Source organism: Lithobates pipiens, unplaced genomic scaffold (assembly GCF_037356315.1).
Source record: "Lithobates pipiens isolate NorthernLeopardFrog02 unplaced genomic scaffold, aLitPip1_a1.2 Scaffold_30, whole genome shotgun sequence".
Lineage (NCBI taxonomy): Eukaryota > Metazoa > Chordata > Amphibia > Anura > Ranidae > Lithobates > Lithobates pipiens.
This window is the reverse complement of record NW_027507791.1, coordinates 112,708,205-112,735,912: the sequence shown is the minus strand read 5'-3', so window position 1 is coordinate 112,735,912 and position 27,708 is coordinate 112,708,205. Positions and strand designations below refer to the sequence as shown.

At 43.2% G+C, this 27,708-nt stretch overlaps 1 protein-coding gene across 5 annotated transcripts in view; it reads left to right on the top strand.

The window, feature by feature from the left end:
• The first annotated feature begins 3,110 nt into the window (after positions 1-3,110).
• Positions 3,111-27,708, top strand: part of CDIN1 (CDAN1 interacting nuclease 1) — a 620,876-nt gene continuing 596,278 nt past the window's right edge. For 3 of the 5 annotated variants that reach the window (XM_077464766.1, XM_077464764.1, XM_077464770.1), the window contains exons 1-2: positions 3,111-3,240; positions 12,727-12,829. In XM_077464766.1, the coding sequence (XP_077320892.1) occupies positions 12,729-12,829 (101 nt within the window). In that variant the 5' untranslated portion in view covers positions 3,111-3,240; positions 12,727-12,728. Of the gene's footprint in view, positions 3,241-12,726; positions 12,830-27,708 lie in introns of those variants that run through there. The other 2 variants (XM_077464765.1, XM_077464769.1) reach the window with 2 other exon arrangements.

Below are 27,708 nucleotides of genomic sequence, written 5' to 3'. Positions count from 1 at the left end.
CCCATCCACGCAGCCTCACCAGCACCCATCAACGCAGCCTCACCAGCACCCATCAATGCAGCCTCACCAGCACCCATCAATGCAGCCTCACCAACACCCATCAATGCAGCCTCACCAGCACCGATCAATGCAGCCTCACCAGCACCCATCAATGCAGCCTTGCCAGCGCCCATTAATGCAGCCTCACCAGCACCAATCAATGCAGCCTCACCAGCATCTATCAATGCAGCCTCACTAGCGCCCATCAATGCAATCTACCCGTGCACATCGATGCAGCCTCGCCAACGCCCATCAATGTAGCCTACCAGTGCCCATCAATGAATGTTTGCTTGCTTCCATTCATTCGGGAGAAGGGACACAGACACAGTCCTCTGCCAGGAACTGTGCCTCTGACACTATGGGGGTTATATCCACTTTGCACTGAAAGTGCACTTGGAAGTGCAGTTGCTCTAAATCTAAGGGGTAGATCTGAAATGAGTTGAAGCGCTGCTGATTTTATCATCCAATCATGTGCAAGCTAAAATGCTGTTTTTTATTTTCCTTGCATGTCCCCCTCGCATCTACAGTGACTTTACTTTCAAGTGCAATTGCAGTGCAAAGTGGAGTTGCCTTTAGTAAATAACCCCCTATGTGCGAACGGAGCCATGGCTGCCTGCTGATGTTGAGGCTTAGTTGCTTGCTGCAGAGGGAAGAGAGTAGGAACACCAGTGGCCAGGCTCCCTAGGCAGCAAGGCTCCCTAGGCGGCTGCCTAGTTCGCCTAGTGGTAGCACCGGCCCTGATTCTATATGAAGGTTTCGGAATAATGCCTTGCGAATATAAATATGCTTTTGCTCTTATCTTTCCATCTGGATTCTACTACAGTATTATGCTCAATACACTCAAACATAAAGGGGAAATCCTGATAACTATAAGTGGGCCATTTTTTATATACCCTGTGTTATCAAAAGTATTGGGACACCTGCCTTTACACGCACATGAACTTTAATGGCATCCCAGTCTTAAGCTGGATACACACTATACAACTTTTGTTGTTTGATTTCCTTTAGATCTACCTTCAACTATGTAGTGCAAGGGCCTGCCTGACTGCATACAAATTGAAAGTGATTAGGTTTGACCTCATATTATATTGTTTTAATAAATCTAAAGAAAAAAATCTAAAGACAATTGTATAGTGTGTATTCAGCTTTAGTCCGTAGGGTTCAATATTAATTGGCCCAATATTTGCAACCATAACAGCTTCAACTCTTCTGGGAAGGCTCTTCACAAGATTTAGAAGTATGTCTTTGGATTTTTTGACCATTCTTCCAGAAGCACATTTGTGAGGTCAGGCACTGATGTGGATGGGAAGGCTTGGCTCACAGTCTCCACAGTGATTTATCCCAAGGGTGTTCTATCGGGTTGAGGTCAGGACTCTGTGCAGGCCAGTCAAGTTCCTCCACCCCAAAGTCACTCATATATGTTTTTATGTACCTTGCTTTGTGCACTGGTCCAACTCATTTGGTGGGGGGTTTATTATGGTGTGGGGTTGTTTTTCAGGGGTTGGGCTTGGCCCCTTAGTTCCAGTGAAGGGAACTCCTAAGGCGTCAGCATAACAAGACATTTTGGATAATTTCATGCTCCCAACTTTGTGGGAACAGTTTGGGGATGGTCCATTCCTGTTCCAACATGACTGCGCACCAAGGCATAAACAAGGTTCATAAAGACCTGGATGAGCGAGTTTGGGGTGGAGGAACTTGACTGGCCTGCACAGAATTCTAACCTCAACCCAATAGAACACCTGATGAATTTGACTGGAGACTGAGAGCCAGGCCTTCTCATCCACATAAGTGCCTAACCTCACAAATGCGCTTCTGGAAGAATGGTCAAACATTCCCATAGACACACACCTAAACCTTGTGGACAGCATTTCCAGAAGAGTAGAAAGTGTTATAGCTGTAAAGGGTGGGCCAACTCAATATTGAACCCTATGAACAAAGACCGGGATGCCATTAAAATTCATGTGCATGTAAAGGCAGGTGTCTCAATACTTTTGCCAATACACTGTATTTGGACTGATTTACTAAAGGAGTTAAGAATCTAAACAAAATTAATTGTGCAAACTTTCACTCACTTTCAACATTCAATTGTGTAAAAATCACATTTGTGTAAGCTGTAATATATTGTATTTTTGGTTTTGGGTTTATTACCGCTTTAATGTTTTCGTGAGGATGGTATACTATACCGTTGTGCTTTCTGTTCATTTCACAGGAGAAGCGACACAATGAGATGCAATGGGATTGATTTACTAAAACTGGAGAATGCAAAATCTGGTGCAGCTCTGCATAGAAACCAATCAGATTCTACGTTTTTTTGTCAAAGCTTAATTGAACAAGCTGAAGTTAGAAGTTGATCGACTACCATACACAACTGCACCAGATTTTGCACTCTCCAGTGTTAGTAAATCCACCCCAATTGTTTGCTATCAGTGTAACCCATCAGTGCCCATTATTGCCACCCATCACTGCCCATCACTGCCACCTATCGGTGCCCATCAGTGCCGCCTCATCAGCGTACATCAATGAAGGGGAAAAATTACCTGTTTTCAAATTCTATAACAAAATTTATTAAAAAATAAGATATTTTTTTTAAATTTGGTCTTTTTAAATTTTTTTAACAAAAAAATTGCAGAGGTGATCAAATGCCATCAAAAGAAAGCTCTATTTGTGGGAAAAAAAATTATAAAAAATTTCATTTGAGTACAGTGTAGTATAACCGTGCAATTGTCATTCAAAGTGCATCAGCAGTGATAGCTGAAAATTGGCCTGAACAGGAGGGGGGTTTTAGTGCCCAGTAAACAAGTGGTTAATATACATGCAAAATCCTAATTAAGGCTACCTTTACAGGTTTGATTGTCATAGTAATAATGTGAATAGGTATATACTTTTATTTATTCTAGTACTTGTAGCCATGTGACTAGGAGACGTATAGACACGAAACTTGTAGATTGAAACCGAAATAGAACGAGAACGAGACTTGAAACTCAGAGCAAAAACAAAAACGAGTCTCAAAACACAGTAAATCTAAGACGAGGCTTGGAATGCAAAGTAAAGACGAAAACGAAGCTTGGAACGCTGAGGGGAGACGAGAACGAGGCTTGGAAAGCGGAAGCAGGAAGAAGCGGTAAGAGCCAAGAGAGACTGGAGAATAAATGTGGAGGGAAGAGGCAGCTGAATGAATTCTACTTCTGTGCAGAGAGAAAAGTAAGAGCTGAGAAAACTACATTTGAGAAAGTACTGTTATATTGTATAAGAGAATAGGACAAGTAAACATAAGGCACAGTACATATACAGAAACTTGTGACACTGTTAGGAATTTTAAGGGCTGTTTATAACGGTTTAGGTGCAGCATTCAATATCCTTGGGTACATTTATCAATTAGTGACACAATTATACGGAAATGAGGCTGTGAAGTCTGTACACCACATACACAGCGGGGAATGTACAAAGACTGGAGCCGTTGTTCATAGCAACCTGACAACTTCTAGCTTTATTCTCAAATCATAACTATGTGCTTACTGCCAGCAGTACAGTTACTGGCTCCCCCGCCACCGCAGTGTACTTGTATGTTGTGGTGCACGTCTCCCCTGGTGCATGCAACCGCATGCTCTGTAGTGCTTGGTATGTATGTATGTATGTATGTATGTATGTGACCCAGATACCATGTGATTGTTGTGCGATCGCATTACGCGTAGTAATGGAATCCATTACTTCTGTATGTGAGCTGTGATTGGTCACCAGTGAGCACATGATACCTGGGCCAATCACAGCACCCTGTACTATGTAATAGCTGTGGGCCAATCACAGCACCCTGTACTATGTAATAGCTGTGGGCCAATCACAGCACCCTGTACTATGTAATAGCTGTGGGCCAATCACAGCATCACAATAGTAAACTATGAGGTAATGATTAAAAGCCAATAATGACAGTTCAAACGATTGCTGTTACAGTGATCATCACTGTAACAAGTAATCATAGTATAAAAAAAAATGTCCTGATCACATCCCCATTCCCCCTCCCACACCCCAGAGTAGTACAGTGCAACTATGGTGACACTTTCTGAACTATATATGTAAATATAATTTTAACCACTTGATGCCTGCACTATAGCCGAAAGGCAGCTACAGCGTGGGCTTAGATTGCCAGGATGGCGTACATGGACGTCTTACCGTGCTTGTGCTGTCTGTGACAGCTGACCGCATAATGTAAACACAAATCTGTAATCTGCTTTTTTCCACCTCACGTTGGCAGCGCGAGGAGAGAAAAAAATAAGCCGATTACTGGCTTGTATAAATGGGACATTGGTCTCACCAGTGCCACCTATCAGTGTCTCATCAGTGCTGCCCATCAAAGCCGCCTACCAGTGACCATCTGTGGCACCTCTCAGTGCCCTTCAGTGCCAGTGTTCTGTCAAAATCTCCAATTACGTCACTTCCGGCTACTCTCCAGCACCAGTAATTGCACATTTCGATGACTTGGCTGTTTTGACAGAACACTGGCTAAGGAGTAAGGATGAGCTCCGGCGTGTTCGCACACTCCATGTGCAGAGCCTGCCAGGAAGTCGGCGCAGCGCTGTGCTAATCACAGGCAGTGAGACATTGCCCGATGCATGGCTGCAGAGATCGGGCAATGTCTTACTGCCTGAGATTGGCGCAGCACTGGGCCGACTTCCTGGCGGGTTCTGCACGTGGAGCATGCGAACATGCCTGAGCTCATCCCTGCTATGGAGTAAGGATGAGCTCAGGCGTGTTCAGAGCCCGCCAGGAAGTCGGCACTACACAGCGCTAATCACAAGCAGTGAGACATTTCCCATTGCGCGGTTGCAGAGATTGGGAAATGTCTCACTGCTTGTGATTAGTGCTGTACAGCGCTGACTTCCTGGCGGGCTCTGCATGTGCTGTTTGCGAACACACCTGAGCTCATCCTTACTCTTGCACCTGTAATTCTGGCCAGCCAATTGCAGCAGATTTACATTGGTCTGAGACAGATTTTAGCACTGATGATAAGACAGATTTTCACTCTAAGGCCTCTAAGGTCACATGGGCGCTTAGGACCTTACCCGTGAACTGGTTGTTTGTTTATGCATTTGGAGCCACCAGGTGCTGCTTGATGACAGCACATGTAAGTCCATGGGGATTCAGTGGCTGTATGGACACAGTTGCTTAGCATAATTTGACAGGCATCACATTTTACATATACTCACTGGCTACTTTATTAGGGAAAACCTTGCTAGTACCAGGTTGGAGAGTTTGGCCTTCAAAACTGCCTTAATTCTTCATGACATAGATAAAACAAGGTGTTGGAAACGTTCCTCAGAGATTTTGGTCCATATTGACATGATGGCATCACACAGTTGCTGCAGATTTATCGTCTGGTGACTGTGGAGGCCATTGGAGTTGAGGGAACTCATTGTCCTGTTTAAGAAACCAGTGGTGAGATGATTTGAGTTTTGTGACATGGTGCAATACCCTGCTGGAAGTAGCCATCAGAAGATGGGTACATTGTAGTCATAAAGGGATGGACATGGTCAGCAACAATACTCATGTAGGCAGTGGTTTTTAACCAGTTGCCGACTGGGCCACAGCCGAATGATGGCTACAGTGCCCTCTGGGAGGGCATACTATGATGTCCTTCCAGAATCGCACTCTGGTGCGCAGCCAGGAATTTCTGTGACCGTCAGGTTCTCCGATCCCAGCGTGTCACAGAATGGGGAAAAGGGCCAATGACAGCAGCCCTGTACCATGTGATTGCCCCATCCTATGACGACGTGATCAGTTGTCAACAGACTGGAGCATGTCCAGTTCAGCTCCTCCCCTCTCCTCGCACCGATTGGTACAGTGTGCGAAGAGAGGAAGACGCTGGGTGCATCTGCCCATCCATGGCTCATCTGTGCTCATTCATGCCACATCAGTGCTCATCTGTGCCTCATCCATGCCATGTCAGTGCTCATCTATGCCACGTCCATGCCACAATCAGTGCTTGTCTGTGCCACATTCATGCCACATCAGTAGTCATCTATGGCACTGCAGTGCCCATCAGTGTCTCACAAAAGTATAATAGGTAGTCAAATTATATGTGTCATTTATGCTCCTAGAACACCTGATGGGGTTCCTTGCATGTTGGGCCTCTGTATGTGGGCTGGCTGTGTAAAGGTCTCGCATGTGGTATCGCCATACTCAGGAGTAGCAGAATGCATTTTGGGGTGTAATTTTCGCTATGTACTGTGCCTTGCAAAAGTATTCACCCCCCCTTGACATTTTTCATGTTTTGTTGCCACACAACCTGGAATTAACATGGATTGTTTGAGGATTTGCATCATTTAATTTACAGAACATTTTTTATTTATTTTTTATTGTGAAAAAACAACAAATAGGACAAAATAACAGAAAAAGTCAATGTACATAACTATTCACCCCCCTAAAGTCAATACTTTATAGAGCCACCTTTTGCGGCTATCACAGCTACAAGTCGCTTTGGATAAGTCTTTATGAGCTTACCACATCTTAAAGCGGAGGTCCACCCTAAAGTGGACCTTCCGCTCATCGGAACCCTCCCCCCCTCCGGTGCCACAATCGGCACCTTTCAGGGGGGAGGGGGGTGCAGTTACCTGGATAATCCAGGTAACTGCACCCACTTCTGGGACAGCTCTCTGCGGAAAGGGGCGTAACTTACGCCCCTTTCCGCAAGTGCCCGCCCCTTCCCGCAAGTGCCCCTCTGCCTGCTGGGAAACACACAGCTCCCAGAGGCAGCGGGGAGCGTCCTTATTGCGCAGCGCAATTCGCGCATGCGCAGTAGGGAACCGGGAAATGAAGCCGAAAGGCTCCATTTCCTGATTCCCATACCCAAGATGGCGGCGGCAGGACCCGACAGACGACCTAGCGATCGGCTTCGGGTGCCGACATCGCGGGCGCGCTGGACAGGTAAGTGTCACTATTTTAAAAGTCAGCAGCTGCAGTATTTGTAGCTGCTGGCTTTAAAAAAAAAAAAAAAACGCGGAGTCCCGGTGGACTCCCGCTTTAATACTGGGATTTTTTGCCCATTCCTCCTTGCAAAACTGCTTCAGCTCCTTCAAGTTGGATGGTTTGCGCTTGTGAACAGCAATCTTTAAGTCTGACCATAGATTTTCTATTGGATTGAGGACTAGGCCATTCCAACGCATTTACATGCTTCCCCTTAAACCACTCAGTTGTTGCTTTAGCAGTGTGTTTGGGGTCATTGTCTTAATGGAAGGTGAACCTCCGTCCTAGCCTCAAATCACACACAGAGTGGAACAGGTTTTGCTCAAGAATATCCCTGTTTTTAGTACCATCCATCTTTCCCTCAACTCTGACCAGTTTCCCAGTACCGACTGCTGAAATCTGCTGATGGTGTTCTCTGGATGATGTGTTGGATTTGCTCCAGACGTTTTCTTTGATGGCTAAAAAGTTCAATTTTAGTCTCATCAGACCAGAGCACCTTCCTTCATACATTTTGAGAGTCTCCCGCATGCCTTTTGGCAAACTCAAAATGTGCCATTTTGTTTTTTTGCTGAAAGTAATGGCTTTCCTCTGGCCACTCTGCCATAAAGTCCAACTCTATGGAGCGTATGAGTTATTATGGTCATATGTACAGATACTCCAGTCTCTTCTGTGAGACTCTGCAGATCCTCCAGAGTTGCCTTAGGTCCCTGTTCTACCTCTCTGAATAATGCCCTACTTGCCCGCTACATAAGTTTTTGTGTGTGGCCATCTTTTGGCACATTTGCTGTTGTGCCATGTTCTTACTATTTGGTTGCACCAGAGCTTTTTATGGGCTTCATAACAAAGGGGGTGAATACATACGCACATGCTAAATATAATTTTTTTTATTTCTGAAAAATTGTTTTATGTACCATATATATATATATATATATATATATATATATATATATATATATATATACTCGAGTATAAGCCGAGTTTTTCAGCACATTTTTTAGACTGAACCCCCCCAGCTTATACTCGAGTGAGGGTGCCCATCTGCAGCTGCACCTTTTGATAACTAAAACTGCAGGTGTCTGCCACTGTGTCATGCAGTTTGTGCGGCCGTCCAATTTAACAAAGCCCCGCCTCTTCCTCATTCGTGATAGAGGAAACACTGATACAATGCTGGGAAACCTGTTAGTTATCACAGGTACAGCTGCAGATGGGCACTGATGATGCATGTGGGCAAAGTGAGGCTGCAGATGGGCATTGTTTACCCAGTAGCTGCTTCATTTCCCACCCTAGGCTTATAGTCAAGTCAGTAAGTTTTCCAATTTTTTTTGTGGTAAAATTGTGTGCCTCGGATTATATTCGGGTTGGTCTATAATCGAGTATATACGGTATATATTTTTCTAATTTTCCTTTACCAACTTAGACTATTGTGTTCTGAACAATGGACTAAAAGTGGTTGTAAACCCTTACAAACCACTTTCACCTACAGGTAAGCCTAGATTAAGGCTTACCTGTAGGTCCAAGAAATATCTCCTAAACCTATACGGTTTAGGAGATATTTACAAAAAGACAGGCACGCTGTCTACGGCGCATGCGCCGTAGACAGCGGTGCACAGGCGTACTGAGTAGGCCACAGATCACTGCGATATGCCGCTCGTGTCGGCTCCCGTGCGCATGCACAGGAGTGACGTCATCGCTGCTCCGGCAAATCACAGCGCCGGAGCAGCGAGACCCGGAAGTCACTCCGGGATACATGGCAGCGGCAAAGATGAAGACAGAGGACCGATTCGGGGGCTTCGTTCTCAGGTAAGTTATTCATAATGAGCTAGTATGCATACTAGCTCATTATGCCTTTGCCTTGCAGGTTGCATTTTATTTTATTTTTTTTAAATAGCCTTTACTTCCTCTGTAATGTTGTAATGTAACAAAATAGGTAAAAAGCCAAGGGGGTGAATACTTTTGCAAGGCACTGTACATGCTACAGTATCTCACAAAAGTGAGTACACCTCTCACATTTTTGTATATATTTTATTATCTTTTCATGTGACAACACTGAAGAAATTACACTTTGCTACAATGTAAAGTAGTGAGTGTACAGTTTGTATAACAGTGTAAATGTGCTCTTCCCTCAAAATAGCTCAACACGCAACCATTCATGTCTAAACTGCTGCCAAGAAAAGTCAGTACACCTCTAAGTGAAAATGTCCAATTTGGGCCCAATTAGCCATTTTCCCTTCCCGGGTGTTATGTGACTAGTTGGTGTTAGAAGGTCTCAGGTGTGTTAAATTTGGTGTTATCACTCTCACTCTCTCTTACTGGTTACTGGAAGTTCAACATGGTACCTCCATGGCAAAGAACTCTCTGGGGATCTGAAAAAAATAATTGTTGCTCTACATAAAGATGACATAGGCCAATGATGGCAAACCTTGGCACTCCAGATGCTTTTGAACTACATTTCCCATGATGCTCATTCACTCTTCAGTGTAGTTGAGCATCATGGGTAATGTAGTTCCAAAACATCTGGGGTGCCAAGGTTCGCCATCACTGACCTAGGCTATAAATAGTTTGCCAAGACCCTGAAACCGAGATGCAGCAGGGCGGCCAATACAGCGGTTTACCGGGATAGTTCCACTCGGGGACAGGCCTCACCATCGTGGACCAAAGAAGCTGAGTGCATATGCTCGGTGTCATATCCAGAGTTTGTCTTTGGGAAATAGATGTATGCTGCCAGCATTGCTGCAGAGGTTGAAGGGGTGGAGTGTCAGCCTGTCAATGCTCAGACCATATGCCACACACCTAATCAAATTGGTCTGCATGGCTTTTGTCCCAGAAGGAAGCCTCTTCTAAAGATGATGCACCAGAAAGCCCCCAAACTGTTTGCTGAAGACAAGCTGAGTAAAAACATGGATTACTGGAACGATGTCCGATGCCCCAAACCCACCTTCAAGACGACCACTGCCTTGCTAAAGAATCTGAAGAGTTAAGGTGCTGGACTGGTCAAGCATGTCTCCAAACCTAAACCCTATTGAACATCTGTGGGGCATCCTCAAACTCAGGGCTCGACAAAACCCGGTCGCCAGGTCGCATTGGCGACTAGAAATAGCGACCTCGCGCCTGGGGCAGCACAGCTGGGGGTATCCTGTGTCTGTGGACCCCCCCAGCGTGATCGCGTCGGGCCGTTCCGCCGGCGGCCGAAAATTTAGGCCGCGGCTTTGAGGCCTTCTGCGGTCCTATGATTCCTTATGGAATCTGGCGCCCTCTTGTGGTCGCCGTTGGTATGACAAACCAGCAATGTTAATGAAGATTCCTCTGCCTGTATTATATTACCTGCCTCTTCTTCCCTTTATTTAGAACCCCCTAAACATTATATATATTTTTTATTCTAACACCCTAGAGAATAAAATGGTGGTTGTTGCAATACTGTCTGTCACACCGTATTTGTGCAGCGGACTTACAAGCGCACTTTTGTTGGGAAAAATAATTTAGTTAATAAAAAAATAAGACAACAGTAAAGTTAGCCCAATTATTTTTTATATTGTGAAAGATAATGTTACGCCGAGTAAATTGATACCCAACATGTCACGCTTCAAAATTGCACCCGCTCATGGAATGGCGACAAACTTTTACCCTTTAAAATCTGCATAGGCGACGTTTAAAAAAATTCTACAGGTTGCACGTTTTGAGTTACAGAGGAGGTCTGGGGTAGAATTATTGCTCTCGCTCTACCGATCACGGCGCTACCTCCTATGTGTGGTTCGAACACCGATTTTATATGCGGGCAGGACAGGGCGCGTTTAAAAATTATTATTTTTTCTGCTTTATTTTAACTTTTTTTTTTTTCCACTGTTCTTTTAAAAAAAATGTTGTGTCACTTTTATTCTTATTACAAGGAATGTAAAAATCCCTTGTAATAGAAAAAGCATGACAGGTCCTCTTAAATATGAGATCTGGGGTCAGAGAGACCTCACATCTCATATTTACACTAAAATGCAATTGAAAAAAAAATTGTCATTTGAAAAAAATAAATAAAATGTCCCTCTAAGAGCTATGGGCAATGACTTGGAGACGGGGGGGGGGGGGGGGGGGCGGCGACGGCGCTGCTATCTTCCCCTCACTTGTCTCCATGTCAGGCCAGGGACAGGTCCGGATCGTCGTCACGGACCTGGCTCCTAACTTTTTAAGCTGGCTCCTAGATTCCAAGCAAATTTGTCAACCCCTGCTCAAACTGAAGGTGGAAGAGCGCAAGGTCTCTAACATCCACCAGCTCTGTGATGTTGTCATGAAGGAGTGGAAGAGGACTCCAGTGGCAACCTGTGAAGCTCTGGTGAACTCCATGCCCAAGAGGGTTAATGCAGTGCTGAAAAATGGTGGCCACACAAAATATTGACACTTTGGGCCCAATTTGGACATTTTCACTTTTGGGTGTACTCACTTTTGTTGCCAGTGGTTTAGACATTAATAGCTGTATGTTGAGTTATTTTGAGGGGACAGCAAATTTACACTGTTATACAAGCTGTACACTCACTACTTTACATTGTAGGAAAGTGTCATTTCTTCAGGGTTGTCACATGAAAAGATAATAAAATATTTACAAAAATGTGAGGGGTGTATTTTCTCTCTTTTATGCAGGGATTTCTCCGCCATCTACTCCCTCTGTTCTTCTTACGATGTTGACTTGATACTCTCTCCCACTGTAATGCTTGGTGTGCCCATATTGGCATGGGGCGGGGTCACCGGGTGATGTCATAAGGGGTCTGGCATCCAGATGACGTCACTCTGGGACTGCTCCATGCCAATATAAGTAGTGGTGCACCTAAAATTAGAATGGGAGAGAGTGGCAACATTGGAGGAAGAATAGAGGGAGAAGACAGCGGAGAAGAACCGTCAAAAGAGCAGGAAGACAGTGGAGAAGACCCAGCAGAGGGAGAAGAACTGGAGAGTACTAGAAGATATCAGTGGAGAAGAACCGGCAGAGGAAGAAAACATCAGCGGAGAAGATGCAGAAAGAGGAGAAGAAATCGAAAGTGACGCCGGAGCTGTCTTAAATTACTTTAAAAACCTGTGTACTGCGTCTTATTTTTGACACTTTTTTTTTTTTTGTGAATGGGTAGGGGTACAGTTTCCCCTATACTCATTCACATAGGGTGGGGGACCGAAATCTGTGGCCCCCTTGTTAAAGGAGGCTTCCAGATTCCGATAATCTTGCCCCCCACCTGCAAACCCCCGACAACCAACGGCTAGGGTTGTCGGGAAGAGGCCCTTGTCCTCATCAAGATGGGGATAAGGTGCTTTGGGGTGGGGGGGGCACAAGGCTCCCCACCCCAAAGCACCCACCCCTCCATGTTGAGGGCATGGTACGGTTCAGGAAGGGGGGGGGGGGTGCTTGCATCCCAGACACAAAGTGCCTGGCATTGTCGGGATCAAAGTTGGATCCCTGTTCATGGAAGTTGGACGGATGTCGGACTTCAAATCACAGGGCTAAGTCGTGTCATACCAGTGTGAACCCGGCCTTATACCCCTAAGGCAGAAAACTGTATATTAGTAGTTAGAGAATTTCTTCAAGCATGTTTTCCGCTGGGGGTTTACCCGCGCGTTTTGGTATTCTGACACAAATTTTTTTTTTTTAAAGTATATTTATGCTAAACAGTTTTACTATGGATAGTTTTTAGAATAATACGTTTTAGTTTTATTGTAAATAATAATGCAGTATGTACTGATGGCTTGTTTATATCACAGAGATGAAGTTAACTAAGGCACAGTATGATGAGATTGCCCGTTTCATAAGCACATTGAAACCTACGCGGCAATGTATGAGTAAGCTGAAGGAGAGATTTCCCTGGTGAGTAAAGCTTCCTTTAATTTGCTTCTTCTTTTTTCTTAAATCTGTTGTAAAGTTTAGCTTAATTTTCCTAAAAAAAAAAAAAAAAAAAAAAAAAAAGAAAAACGTTTTACTTGTTCTGTTCATTGGTATTGCACACAGCAGCCCCAAACCTCCTTTTCTGTAGTCCCCACACTCCAGACTGAAGCCGCTGTCTATGGCGACAACAGGCCCACTCCCAGGTTGGGCTGTGTCTCTCCCCCTCAATCCCACTTTCTGTTCACTGGATTTGACTGGCAGGAGCCAATGGCTGCTGTTGCTCCCAGCCAAGTCCATGAGAGTGTAGACGCAGAAGAGAAGACCTGCAGACGAGCATGTAGTGGGATCGATACAGGACATGCGTAAGTATTTTTTTTGGGGGGGGGGCGGGAAAAAACAATATACTTACTATAAACTCGCGCTAGTGGTATACAAAAAGACGCGAAAATCAAATAAGAGCAGCTGCCATACACAAGGTGCTAATTACTTGGAAAAATACAAAAATATATAAATATGGCGCTCACAATCATAATATAGGTGAAAAAGGAACAAATTGTATGAATATAATAAACAAAAACAAAGTGCAGTGACCAAAAAAGTTTTCCAATTCAAGATGAAGGAAATCCAAGACGTGCTTCAGAAAAATTCAGGTGTGTAACACCCCCCCATGTGTCCCCACTCACCGGATCCAGATAACCCCCAGATCTGCAGTCTAGGGGTCGCTCCAAACTTGGTAGTAATATCCAGGTGGATTAAACGTCAGGTCATCAGATCAAAAATTCTTTGGTGAAGGTTCTCAGCCGGACACACAGGTACTCAAAAAAAATATAAAAAGGAACTGTTAGTGAAGTACCATTAAAAAAATATTTATTGCACAGGGGAATGGGTACAAAATTTGAAATCAGAACGGCTACAAACATGTACATGAGATTTTTCACTCCAGCAATATATAATGAGTTTGGAAATTGTAGAGCAATGTTAACTAATGCATTACAGTACAATTTAATTACACCCATTCGATTTTAGATGACTAAAATGTACTGTAGATTTGAGTCGACTAAATAGGACTAAAACTAAAACAATTGCAGAAGACTAAAATGGGACTAAAACTAAAATGCCATTTTAGTCCTAAGACTAAAACTAAATTTGCTGCCAAAATTAACACTGCGCGGGAGTTGATCCGAAAATCTCTTGGGGTGCCGACATTGCGGGCTCCCTGGACAGGTAAGTGTCCTAATATTAAAAGTCAGCAGCTACAGTATTTGTAGCTGTTGACTTTTTAATTTTTTTTCACCCTGGCTGGTCCACCTCTTTGAGTACTGTAGTTTGTCACCATTCCACGAGTGTGCACAATTTCAAAGCATTACATGTTGGGTATGCATTTACTTGGTGTAACATCATCTTTTACATTATACAAAAAAATTGGGCTAACTTTACTGTTTTTTTTGTTTTTTTTTAAATTCATGAAAGTGTGTTTGAAAGACTGCTGCGCAAATACAGTGTGACCTAAAATATTGCAACGATCTCCATTTTATTCGCTAGGGTCTCTGCTAAAAATATATGTATAATGTTTGTGGGTTATAGCAAAAAATACGGATTTTTCCTTGTAAGCAACAAATGTGAGAAAAAGACTAAAGCCCCATACACACTATCAGATTTTCTGCAGATTTTTTTTTTTCCTTCAGATTTACCAAAACCGTGTAATAAAAGAGCCTGCCTGATTGCATACAAATTGAAACTCCAAAGGTTTGTCCTCATATTATATAGTTTTGGTAAATCTGAAGGAAATAATCGGCAGAAAATCTGATAGTGTGTATGGGGCTTAAGGCATGAAAGGGTTCAATAACCAATTATATCACATCACATATAGTTTATTAGGCATGTAGTAGAAATGTTTGTTTCAAATCATTATTTAAAATAAATAAATATACATATAATATATTTCTTTTGATATTTTATAACATTGCAACTCTTGCATACAATGCATTTAATTCATACTACTCTATCTACTATATCTGAATGTGTATCGCTATTCCGTTTTTTTTTTAAAGTAGCCTTTAATTTTACTGATGCCAACTACTAAGATTTTACCCCCTTCCTGACCAGAGCACTTTTTGCGATTCGGCACTGCTTCGCTTTAACTGTCAATTGCGCGGTCATGCGACGTTTGTACCCAAACCAAATTGACGTCCTTTTTTTCCCACAAATAGAGCTTTCGTTTGGTATTTGATCGCCTCTGCGGTTTTTATTTTTTGCACTATAAATAAAAAAAGTGTCAATTTTGAAAAAAAAAACGCATTATTTTTTACTTTTTGCGATTAACCGCTTCCCGCCCGCCCTATAGCCGAATGACGGCCTTAGGGCGGGCGGCTTCCTACGCCTGGCCGTCCCTGGACGGCCTGGTGTTTACTTCCGCGATGCGCGCCGCCGCGGGCGCGCATCGCGGAAGTTCTGTGTTTGCCGTGTCCCCCGGGGACAGGCAAACACAGATCGCTGTAAACGGCCAATCACAGCGGCCGTTTACAGCGTGATCGGCGTGTCCAATGGGAGATGATCTCATATGTAAACATATGAGATCATCTCTCAGCGCCGCTCTCCCTCCTCACACAGACAGCGTGTGAGAGGGGAGAGAAGAACGGCTGCAGCAGCCGTTAGTGTACAAAAGAAAAAAAAAAAAAAAAAAGTGTAAAAAAAAGTTAAAAAAAAGTGCCATCCTCCCCCAGAGCCATCCTCCCCCAGTGCCATGCCCCCCCCAGTGCCATCCTGCCCCAGTGCCATCCGCCTTAGTGCCATCCTGCCCCAGTGCCATCCGCCCCAGTGCAATCCACCCCACCCCAGTGCCACCTGCCCGCAGTGCTATCTGTCCCCAGTGCCACCTGTTGTCAGTGCCATTTGTCCCCAGTGCCACGTATAAGTGGCATCTGTCAGTGCCACGTGTTATTAGTGCCATCTGTCATCAGTGCCACGTATTAGTGCCATCTGTCATCAGTGCCACATATTAGTGCCACGTGTCATCAGTGCCACATATTAGTGTCATCTGTCATCATTGCCACGTATCAGTGCCATCTGTCATCAGTGTCACGTGTCATTGTCCTGGTATTTCAAAAGTGTAATAAGTAGTCAACAAGTTAGATGTGTAATTTATGCTTCTAGAACACGTGATGGCGCTCCCTGCATGTTGAGCCTCTCTATGTGGCCAGGCTGTGAAAAAGTCCCACACATGTGGTATTGTAATACTCAGGAGGAGTAGCAGAATTTTTGGGGGGGTGTCATTTGTGGTATACACATGCCACGTGAGAGAAATAACCTATTACAATGACAATTTTGTGGAGAAAAATAAAAAAAATGAAAAATCTTCATTTTGCAAAGAATTGTGGGAAAAAAATGACAACATCAAAAAGCTCACCATGCCTCTTACTAAATACCTTGGAATGTCTACTTTCCAAAAAGGGTTCACTTAGGGGGTATTTGTACTTTCCTGACTTGTTCGGGTCACAAGAAGTGAGATAGGCCCCCAGTACATCAGATGTGATCAATTTTGTGCGATTCGCACCACAGCTTGTAGACTCTATAACTTTCACAAAGACCAAATAATATCCACTAATTTGGGTTATTTTTACCAAAGACATGTAGCAGTATAAATTGTGGCCAAAATGTATGAAGAAAAATTAATAATTTGCATAATTCTGTCACAGAAACAAAGAAATATGCGTTTTTTTTCAAAATTTTCGGTCTTTTTTCATTTATAGCGCAAAAAATAAAAACCCCAGAGGTGATCAAATACCACCAAAAGAAAGCTCTATTTGTGGGAAAAAAAGGACACAAAATTCATTTGGGTACAGTGTTGCATGACTGAGTAATTGTCATTCAAAGTGTGAGAGCACCGAAAGCTGAAAATTGGTCTGGGCAGGAAGGGTGTTTAAGTGCCCAGTAAGCAAGTGGTTAATATCCCCCAAAAATATATATACATTTTTTTTTCTCAGTTTAGGCTGATATGTATTCTGCTACATATTTTTGGTTAAAAACAATCGCAATAAGTGTATATTGATTGGTTTGTGTAAAATTTATAGCGTCTACAAAATAGGGAATAGTTTTATGGCATTTATTTTTTTTTGTTATTAGTAATGGTGACGATTTGCGATTTTTATCGGGAGTGAGACATTATGGAGGACATTTTTTTACACTATTTTGGGACCATTGTCATTTATACAGCGATCAGTGCCCTTAAAATGCATTGACTACTGTGTAAATGACACTGGCAGTGAAGGGGTTAAACGTGTCCTAAGGAGTGATTCTAACTGTGAGGCGGCTTCAACACACAGGACAGTGATCACTGCTCTCGATGACAGAGAGCTGTGATCACTGTCCTGTCACTAGGCAGAATGGGGAAATGCTTTGTTTACAAAAGCATTTGCCCGTTATTCCTCTCCGTGACACGATCGCGGGGCACCAGGCGGACATCGAGTCCGTGGGACCCGCGGTCACAGTTATGAAGACCATGGCGGACGTGCGCGTGCCCAAGACACCGCTTCTTAAAGGGGACGTACCTCAATGCCCTTTTGCCTACCAGTGCCATTCTGCCACGGTAAATCGGCGTGCTCTGGTCGGCAAGCGGTTAAAGTGTCATTAAACACAGACTATGAAAAACTCTCCTTACATGCTATATAACAGTGTGTGCATACTCAAAGCCACTAAAGCATTTGTTTGGTGTAGAGTGAAACATACCTAGTTAATCCTACCTTCAGCTATCTGTGTCCCCCATTGTAGGTTGAGATTGTGTAGATAAAGGAAGAGAGGGGAAGCACAATCTAAGTCCAGTATTAAAATACAATTTATTCACAAATGGTCATCAAAATTCTCGGGATAAAATCAAGGTACTCCCTCATCAAATAAGGGGAACACCTGCGCTCTGCAGTGCTGGCCCAAGACATGGTGCTGGCTGGGTCCAAGAATGAAATGCTGCCGCCCCCCCCCCCCCCCCAACAAAATAAGAAATCGCGCCCACCAAAAGGCCCCACATTCATCATTTTATACCTTGATAACCAAAATTAAATTAAATCTTTTAGGCGCTGTAGGAGAGGTGATTACACTGCTCCTAAAGTGCCCCATCCCGCTGAAATCAATGGGCAGCGCCTCCAAACCACCGTTTTAACTCTTTTTCGGCCGCTAGCACAAGTTAAAAGAGCCCCACTAGCGACTGAAAAGCTCTGCAAAAATTACGGTAAAGCGCAACACCTCACTGTGAAAGTAGCCTTTACTGATGATCTGATCTATCTTGTGTGAGAAGGAGTTGAAGCACAGGAGTAATTAACATCTTTTATGCCTGTTCCCAATAAAATTCACCACTATTGCATCTTGATTAGAAGCCATTAAAATCCTACAAATAATTTTTAGTTTGTATGTAAAAAGCATGTTTTTATCTTATTTTTATTTTTTTGTAAATCTGCATGATCATTTACAAACCGTACAGAAGAAAAGGCCTCACAAAGTGTTTCCAGGGAAAACATGGGTACAATAGAAAGATCAGTCACATTCAATCCAGCTTGAGCCCCTTATAAACATTTTTTTTTTCTAGAGAAATCACTTGAAGTTGTACTACCAACCAACCTAACGCAACTGGTTTTTCGGATAGGCAGAGAGACAGGGTCAGCTCATACTCTGTCACGGGCACAGCCCCACAGGCAACTCTCCTAAGTCCCTTCCTTCCCTCATGCTGGGGATGGAAGAGGTGGGCTGAGCAATTGATTGGTGCAGAGCATGAGCGCTGTGAATGCTGGGGCTGCCCCGGCCTCTGACATCACTGGTTGCTAGGTGCTGAGTGGCAGGTGATTCTAACAACCAGTGCAGGAGACGGCGCGCAGTGCACAGCCGACCAGCATCCACTCCACTCAGCTCCGCTCCTGAGAGTCTTGCTGACTGATCCGGGATTCCTGGCAGTAACTTCTTGCCAGCCTGGCTGCCGCTCCCTGTTGCCACCTCGAGCCATGGTCTCATTGGGTCCCAGGGTAGGGCCTGTGCTTCCGCTCAGCCTTCTCCTGCAGGGCCTGCCAGGGACTCCTGTCATTGTGGATGGTCAGATGGAAGCCAGGACACTAGGTAGGAGAACCAGGAGGTCTCCAGGGCCAGCATGGAGTGCACACATGGGCGAGTGTGACGTTACAGGAAGGATAGGTCAGTGTAGGACAACAGGCTATGCACTCAGAGCTTCAGCTCCTTCTATAGGCTTAAGATGCTATTGTTCTATATACTGTATATACCTGGTGCTGGTCGGCAGCTGGAGGATTATCGTGACCAGCAATACTACAGTTTGTGCACAAATACATTAAAACAAATGTTTATCATCATAGACTACACAAACCATAAAAAAAAAAAAATAAATATAAAGAATAATAAATGAATAAAAGAGTATAATCAGTGACACCCAGGGGTCATGGTCATAAATAAATCAACTAATGCACAGCAATAAAAGATGTAAAGAGAATACCCAGTCACAAAAAATAAAAATGATCAAACACTCAAAAAATGTATGTATAGCCAAACGGAAAGTGAGAGAATCCCTGATTCTCCTTTGGAAGACTTCCCCTCTATTCCTGTTCTGGTGACAACTCACAATTTTTGATTTTTCTTTCGCCTTCTCTAATTGTGATAACGGTAAACAGGACAACTAGAGAGGGGGAATCTCTCTAACAGGGGCACAGAAACCAATAAAAATCTGACAGATGATCTAAGCTTTCTCTACTCATTTCAAAACGAATAAAAAAAAAAATAATGTTTTACCCGTTAGTCTACTTTTAACAACAATTGCACTCCAAACATACTCCAGTGTGTTAATAAAGCATGGTCTTCACTGTTGTGTGACATCATCCTCTTGTCACATTGCTGCACAACATTGTTCTAAACATTGATAACTTATTTTCTGAACATTGTTTATTTTGGAGCAGATTGTGCAACTTTTGTACAGCTAGTCGTACTTTGGGATTTTTTTTTAGATTATTCTCTTTGGGGGTACACATCTGAACAGGTAGTTGTGCAAGCGTTAGTCAGAGCTTTCTTCCATTGCAGAGGCGTAAGCTCTAACAAGCAGGTCCCTCTGATTCCTCCTGGGTTGTATTGTAACTGTACCGTCTGCCTTCATGTTGTAAAGTGCTGCACAAACTGTTGCTGCTATATAAATCCTGTATTATAATAATAATAATATGCGGAATATATAACAAACAGCGTGAAGCCCTTAAATATTGTCCATGGAGGTAGCAAACCAACAGTGGCTGTCTAGTCACCATTTCGGTGCTTTTTGGGATTATTAACATTTGGTGCACTAGTCCCATCTTACATCTCTTTCACACTGATGTGGTGTAGTTTGATCTCACCCGGGGTGTAGTGTACCCGTGGGTTAGCTGCATTTTTCTATAGGGTTCTATTATACCCCGAGATTTTGTTGCGCTTTCAGAAAATACACCAAAACCACAGGACATAATAGAACTCCATGGGAAGGCGCAGCTAACCCGTGGGTATACTGCACTACACCTAATGCTGCGGTTAAACTGCACCACATCAGTGTGAGAGGGGCAATACTTTTCAAGCCCTTTAGACCCCTTTCACACCACGCCGCCCATAGTGTCGGCGGTAAAACGCCGCTATTTTTAGCGGTGTTTTACCGTCGGATTTGCAGCCCATTTCGGCCGCTAGCGGGGCGCTTTTACCCCTCGCTAGCGGCCGAGAAAGGGTTAAAACCGCCGGCAATACGCCGCAATAGCGGCGTTTTGCCAGTGGTAATACAACGCTACCCCATTGATTTCAATGGGGAGCAGCGGTGGAGGAGCGGTAAACACACCGCTCCTTCACCGCTCCAAAGAAGCTGCTGGCAGGACTTTTCCTGACGTCCTGCCAACGCACCACTGTAGTGTGAAAGCCCTTGGGGCTTTCACACTACAGACAATGGTGCAGCTGTTTTAGGGCAGATTGCAGGCGCTATTTCTAACGCTATAGTGCCTTCAAAACGCCATTGGTGTCAAAGGGGTCTTAATTGGAACAATTAACTAACGCATTCTATAAATCAATTTTCCAAGTGCCAAATATTTGGCACATCATCAGGAGTTTTTTGGGTCCATTTTTGTTTTTACCAAAAAAAAAGGAAATCCATACGTTTTGGGTGAACTTGCACTTTACCCTTACAGCAATTTTACCATCGGACACGTCTCATTCTTGCAGGGATGCTTGTTTGTAGGCAGCCAAACATCCTTTGTAGTGCAAATTCAATCAAGTTTCTGCAAGCACTAGTCGTGTTTGAGTTTTTTGTGTTAGCCACCTGTTCGCACTTGTACGCTCAGCCTTCCTACGCTCCAAAAAGTGCATTAATACATTATTATTATTTATTTTTTCAAGCATACTCTGGCATTTTTGGCCCCATAGACAATGGGAGTGCCTGTAAATACTATACTCGCATTTTGTGCCTCTAGAACTGCTCTCCAGCCCTTGTCCAGCCCAAGCAACAAAACAGGAAGCTTGGTGCATGCGTAAAATGCCTGAAATAAAAAGATAAAAAAAAAAAAAAATGCAGGAAAAATAAGGAATCCGCTCTGCTCAGGTGTGAATGCAAAACTAATAAATCGAAAAACTGTCTTTGTCATTCATTCTTAGAAGTGGTTAGCTGTTCAGTTGCATAGCGATCAGAAGAGGCTGTGTTATTTCTGTATACATTGGTTGCAGCAGTGTTTCTATGGCTGCTACTTAAGCAGAATAAAAGTCATATTCAGCTAAAGTGCTTCTGGCTTGGTACCAAAGGGGTTAATTGAAATGATTTGGATTGTTAGAGTTATTATGCAAATTGCCCCCCATGAATAGTGATTTTGTGGAGGTAACCTCTCTCCGGCAGTGCCCAGAAGCTATAAAAGCGATGGGTTATATTCTCAGTGATAATCTCCAAGTCGCAGAGTAAAAACTCTTCTCTGTTCTGCTGCCAGAAAAATGTTGGCAAAGGCTGTGCTTGTGTTTACTCATCCAGAGTATTTGAAGAGGAAGCTAATATCATGTAGCATTAGCTTGCACTTCAGGGTCCATTTAGCTAAGCTGGCAAACGGGCCAAGGCTATACCAGTAACTAAAAGGTACATGAGGGAGCCAGTGTGGTTTTTCTGGCATAACGAGCTGCTTGGTTGTAATTATCAAATTGGGAGCGATTCGCTCAGCTAACAGTTTCAGTGTTTTGTGCTGGAATGTGATATGGAGGGAGGAGAAAGATAACATCCTGTCTTACTATCTCTCTGCTATTGGTGGCTATAACATAAAGTGTGTAGATGACTTAACTCTTTCTTTGAACACCAATACATTTTCATCAAAACACAGGGAACGTGGGGTTTAAATGTATTTTTTTTTTTGGCCATATAGGGAATCTAGTTCATAAAGGATGAACTAAAAAAGTATGGCTACTTTTCTGTGTCTGAGATCTGACTAGTTTAACTCATTAGAACCAATGAATGCAGAATTCAGGAAGCAGTCAGTGTAGGAGCCGGTGTTCTGCCGAGAGAGGTCCCCCCCATCGGATAGTGTCTGCCTCGTACTGTGCAGGAGGATAAGGAGATGCCAAAAGTTTCCGAAGTGGAACAACTGACCATGAGCTGTACATGGCACCTGCACACTTAATAGTCACCGCTTTGTAACAGGGCACCTCGTGGGCTCGCTTCACTCGCCATGATTCGGGCACGGCCTCGCTGCGATTGCCATATTTTTATTCTGGCTCTATGTCCACTTGGTTGGTGGGGCTTGAACCTGGACTCAGTGCACAGGCGCCATGTAGAGCTAACGATCAACTGTTCACCTTCGAAGACTTTTGGCATCTCCTTTGTCCTCCATACTGCACGAGCGCAGTATAGGGCGGACACTATCCGATGCGGGACAGTATTCGACAAAACACCGGCAAACATCTTAACAGTTTTATTTTTATTTTTCCTCGTAACTGCTTCTAGTCCTCCTTTAATGCGTAACTCAACTTTTGTTGCGAAAAAACATTCCCCACTGGGTATTTTTATGTACATCCTTGTAGATTTTACCAATCTTTTTTGCAGATTTCTACCTTTTTGTTATTCTGTAGCAATCCCTGTGTGTTTGTCTGTATCTACAGTGCCTTGAAAAAGTATTCATACCCCTTGAAATTTTCCACATTTTGTCATGTTACAGCCAAAAACGTAAATGTATTTTATTGGGATTTTATGTGATAGACCAACACAAAGTGGCACATAATTGTGAAGTGGAAGGAAACTGATAAATGGTCTTCAATTTTCTTTTTTTGTTAACCTATAAATACGTGAAAAGTGTGGCGTGCATTTGTATTCGTCCCCTCTAAATCAATACTTTGTAGAACCTCCTTTTGTTGCAATTACAGCTGCAAGTCTTTTTGACACACATCTAGAGACATTTTTGCCCATTCTTCTTGGCCATTCTTCTTTGCCAAATAGCTCAAGCTTTGTTGGATTAGATGGAGAGCGTCTGTGAACAGCAATTTTCAAGTTTTGCCACAGATTTTCAATTGGATTTAGCTCTGGACTTTGACTGGGCCATTTTAACACCTGAATATGCTTTGATCTAAACCATTTCATTGTAGCTCTGGTTGTATGTTTAGGGTCGTTGTCCTGCTGGAAGGTGAACCTCCGTCCAAGTCTCCAGTCATTTGCAGACTCTAATGCCACGTACACACCACCGTTTTTTCAGTCGGAATGAACTCTGGCGGTCTTTCCGACGGAGTTCCGCTGAAACTGACTTGCCTCCACACGATCACACCAAAGTCCGTTCGTTTAGAACGTGATGACGTACGACGGGAGTAGAAAAAGGATGTTCAATAGCCAGTAGCCAATAGCTGCCTTTGCGTCCTTTTTGGTCCGTCCGAATAACATACGGTAGAACGGGTTTCCCAATAGGAATTGATTCCGTTGGAAAGATTTAAAACATGTTCTATTTCTAGGTCCCTCAGAATTTTTGAAAAACAAAAAAGTCAGATGAAGCCCACACACGGTCGGAATATCCGATGAAATGATTCCTCTGGACCTTTTCTGCGGGAAAGTCCGGTCGTTTGTACGCGGCATAACAGGTTTTCTTCTAAGATTTGCCTGTATTTGGCTCCATCCAGCTTCCCTGTCCCTGCAGAAAAGCATACCCACAACATGATGTTGCCACTTCTATATTTCACGGTGGGGATGGTGTGTTCAGGGTGGTGCAGCGTTCGTTTTCCACCACACATGGCATTTTGCTTTTAGGTCAAAAAGTTAAATTTTTGGTCTCATCTGACCAGAGCACCTTCTTCCACATGTTTACTGTGTCCCCTACATGGTTTCTTGCCAACTGCAAACGGGATTTCTTATGGCTTTCTTACAACAATGGCTTTCTTGCCACTCTTCCATAAAGGGCACATTTGTGGAGTGCACAAATAATAGTTGTCCTGTGGACAGATTTTCCCATCTGAGCTGTGGATCTCTGCAGCTCCTCCAGAGATACCACCTCTTGGCTGCTTCTCTGATTAATGCTCTCCTTGCCCGGCCTGTCAGTTTAGGTGGACGACCATGTCTTGGTAAGTTTGCAGTTGTACCATACTCTTTCCATTTTCAGATGATGGATTGAACAGTGCTCCGTGAGATGTTCAAAGCTTGGGATATGTATTTATAACCTAACCCTGCTTTAGACTTCTCCACACCTTTTTATCCCTGACCTGTCTGGTGTGTTTTTTGGCCTTCATGATGCTGTTTGTTCACTAAGGTACTAAGCAACAAACCTCTGAGGGCTTCACAGAACAGTTACATTTATACTGAGATTAAATTACACACAGCTGAACTCCATTTACTAATTAGGTGACTTCTGAAGGCAGTTGGTTCCACTAGATTTTAGTTAGGGGTATCAGAGTAAAGGGGGCTGAATAGAAATTCACGCCACACTTTTTACATATTTATATTTCCTTTCACTTCATGATGTCCTATTGGGAGTATCTCACCAAAAATGATTTTTTTTGTTGCAGGGGATGCGTAAAATCTGACTTGTACCTTAGGGCAGACTTGAAAAATTGGTGAGCCAATCACACAAGCAGGAAATTATGGTTCTGGGGGGAGTTCTGTACGTGTATAGAACGCCTCCAGATAGCCATATTGCATTGCATTTTCAGAAAATTACAGAGCTGCAGATTGAAAAGGAAAGGTAATTTTTAATAACCTTCAATTACAATATGACTTGTGACACAATTGTATAGTCTATAATATTTTTTTCTTTATTTGCTATTTTTTTCCCCCCACAAAAGTGGAGTGACCCTTTTAACCACTTCACCCCTGGAAGGATTTGCCCCTTAATGACCAGGCCATTTTTTGCGATATGGCACTGCGTTGCTTTAACTGACAATCGCGCCTTCATGCAACACTGTACCCAAACAAAGTGTGTTCTTTTTTTCGTTTGATCACCCCTGAGGTTTTAATTTTTTGTGCTATAAACTTTTTGAAAGAAAAACAAAACAAAAAACGTATCCACTAAAAAAAATGGAAAAAATTAATTTCTTCATCAATTTAGGCCAATATGTATTCTGCCACATAGTTTTAGTAAAAAAAAAAATCCCAAAAAGCGTACGTTGGTTTGCGCAAACGTTACTGCGTCTACAAACTATGGGATATATATATATTTTTTTTACTAGTAATGGTGGCAATTAGCGTGTGTGTTTGTTGTTTTTTTTTTTTTTTTTTTTTTTCGGGACTGCAAATTGGACACTAAGTGATCCTTTTGGGAACCAGTGAAACGAATACAGTGATCAGTGCTAAACAATGCACTGCCACTGTATAAATGACACTGGCAGGGAAGGGGTTAACATCAGGGGTGATCAAAGGGTTAAGTGTGCTCCTAGGGAGTTCTTTCTAACTGTTTGGGGGGTGGCTTAACTAGAAGAAGAGCGAGATCTGTGTTCCAACACAAGATCTCCCTTTTCCTCTGACAGAATGGTGATCTGCCTTGTTTATCCTGTCAACGAGCGTCAGTTCCCGGTGGATATCACATCTGCCGGACCCACTGATTTGCTTCCACTGTGTCCAATCACAACAGAAGCCGGTCGCTGGCAGCGTGTGCCCCAGACCCGGAAGAGATAAGAACGTACAGGTAAGTGGTGTAGCACAGCTGGGCCATCAGGCCACAGTAAATGTACGGTGGGCGGCCCGGAAACGGTTAAAGAGAACTAGTCACGACAGGGATTTTATCCCATACGCAAGTATTTTGTCTTTTCGAATAAATTGCATTCGAATAAATAAGCTGATCATTGCCAGTGTTGAATGGGATATCTCAACCTTCTAACTGCTACATTTGCAGAAGAGCTTGTTCTGTTGGAAAAACAGAATTATTGGTATGATCACCAGGTAAAAGTAAAGGAAAGAGAGCCTAAAAAAGAAAACAAATGCAGCCATCACATCTACGACTTGGTAAGCTGCAATAAAATAAACGTTTGCCTTTGGGTTTAAAACTGCCTTTAAAGGTAACCTGGGTTTCCAGGTTTTTTTTCCCCACATCCAGCAACACGTACACCTTTTAATTTGCTCCTCCCCACCTCCTGTACCTGTCGAGAGCGAGAAAAGGGAGCCCTATGTAATGGCCAGGTTGCTCAAATTGAAGCTTGGATAGGATTATGGACTCCTTTTTTTTTTTTTTTCTTCTTTTTCTCACCACCATGTAAGAGCACTGGACCAATTACCAAGACTAGTATTGTCACATGAGAGTCAGGGGAGTAATTCGGTTACTTCTGCATACTTGGAAATAATGGATATTTTCTTTGCTGCCATACGGTGAATAGAGTGGCAGGCATGAAAGGGCAGTAAGTCCCAGTTCACGATGCAGTGCAGGATTCACAGCAATTCCTGTGCCTTGCCCACACCGTATCACAATCACACTTCATTCCTGCAAACCGCTGTGGGTGTCAATTTTAAGTTAACACCCCAAAAACGGTTTGCAAAACTCAGTGCGATTGGCTGAATAGGATCGTATAAGTGTGAATACCCATGCAATCCAATTCCAGTGTGGCAAAAAAAAAAAAAAAAGGTGCAAGCGATTTGAGTTATACAAAATGAATGGGCCCAAATCACACTGCAAGGAATTGCATTCGATTTGAACAGGAATGTGGTGAAATTCCTGTCTTGAGTCGCATGTGGTTCCCTGCACCACATCAGTGTAAACCAGGATTTATGCTGCATACACACGATCAGAGTTTTCTTAGATGGTTTTTCCGACGGAATTCCGCTCAAGCTTGGCTTGCATACACATGGTCACACAAAAGTTCTCTGAACTTAAGCTGTACCTCCCTTCTAATTCTATCAAGGTCTGAGAACAATCGGTAGCATGATTAGCTACATTAACTGATACTTATAAGATTAAGTATATCTGCATAAATGGTATGGACTGGTTCGGGGACAATAAAGTATTTCTCTACATTGAGCTGACATGTCCCTCACTCTTGTTTGACATATGTTGCGTCACCCTTCCTGGAGACTAAATGTGAAATTTGATTGAAGACCTGTATATCTGTTGTTGTACTGTGTATCTCTGTACTCCTTTTCTTTGTAATATTCAAGAAAATTTATATTTAAAAAATATAATATAAAATTTCCGATCGTGTGTATGTGGCATTAGTGTTTGCCAGGGCATTTAACCGTACCCATGGATTTTTTGGTTTTACAAAATATTTAGGGCATGCCGTGAATGATAACGTCACAGTTGATTTGTGCTCTCAACCAAACTGTCACACCATTAAATAGCTGGTATTATAACTGATTACATGTACAGCACCAAGGCAATTGAAGATTGAACAGAGGAGCATAGATTGGAATGGAAGGTGAGATATCAACTTGCACAATCTGAATT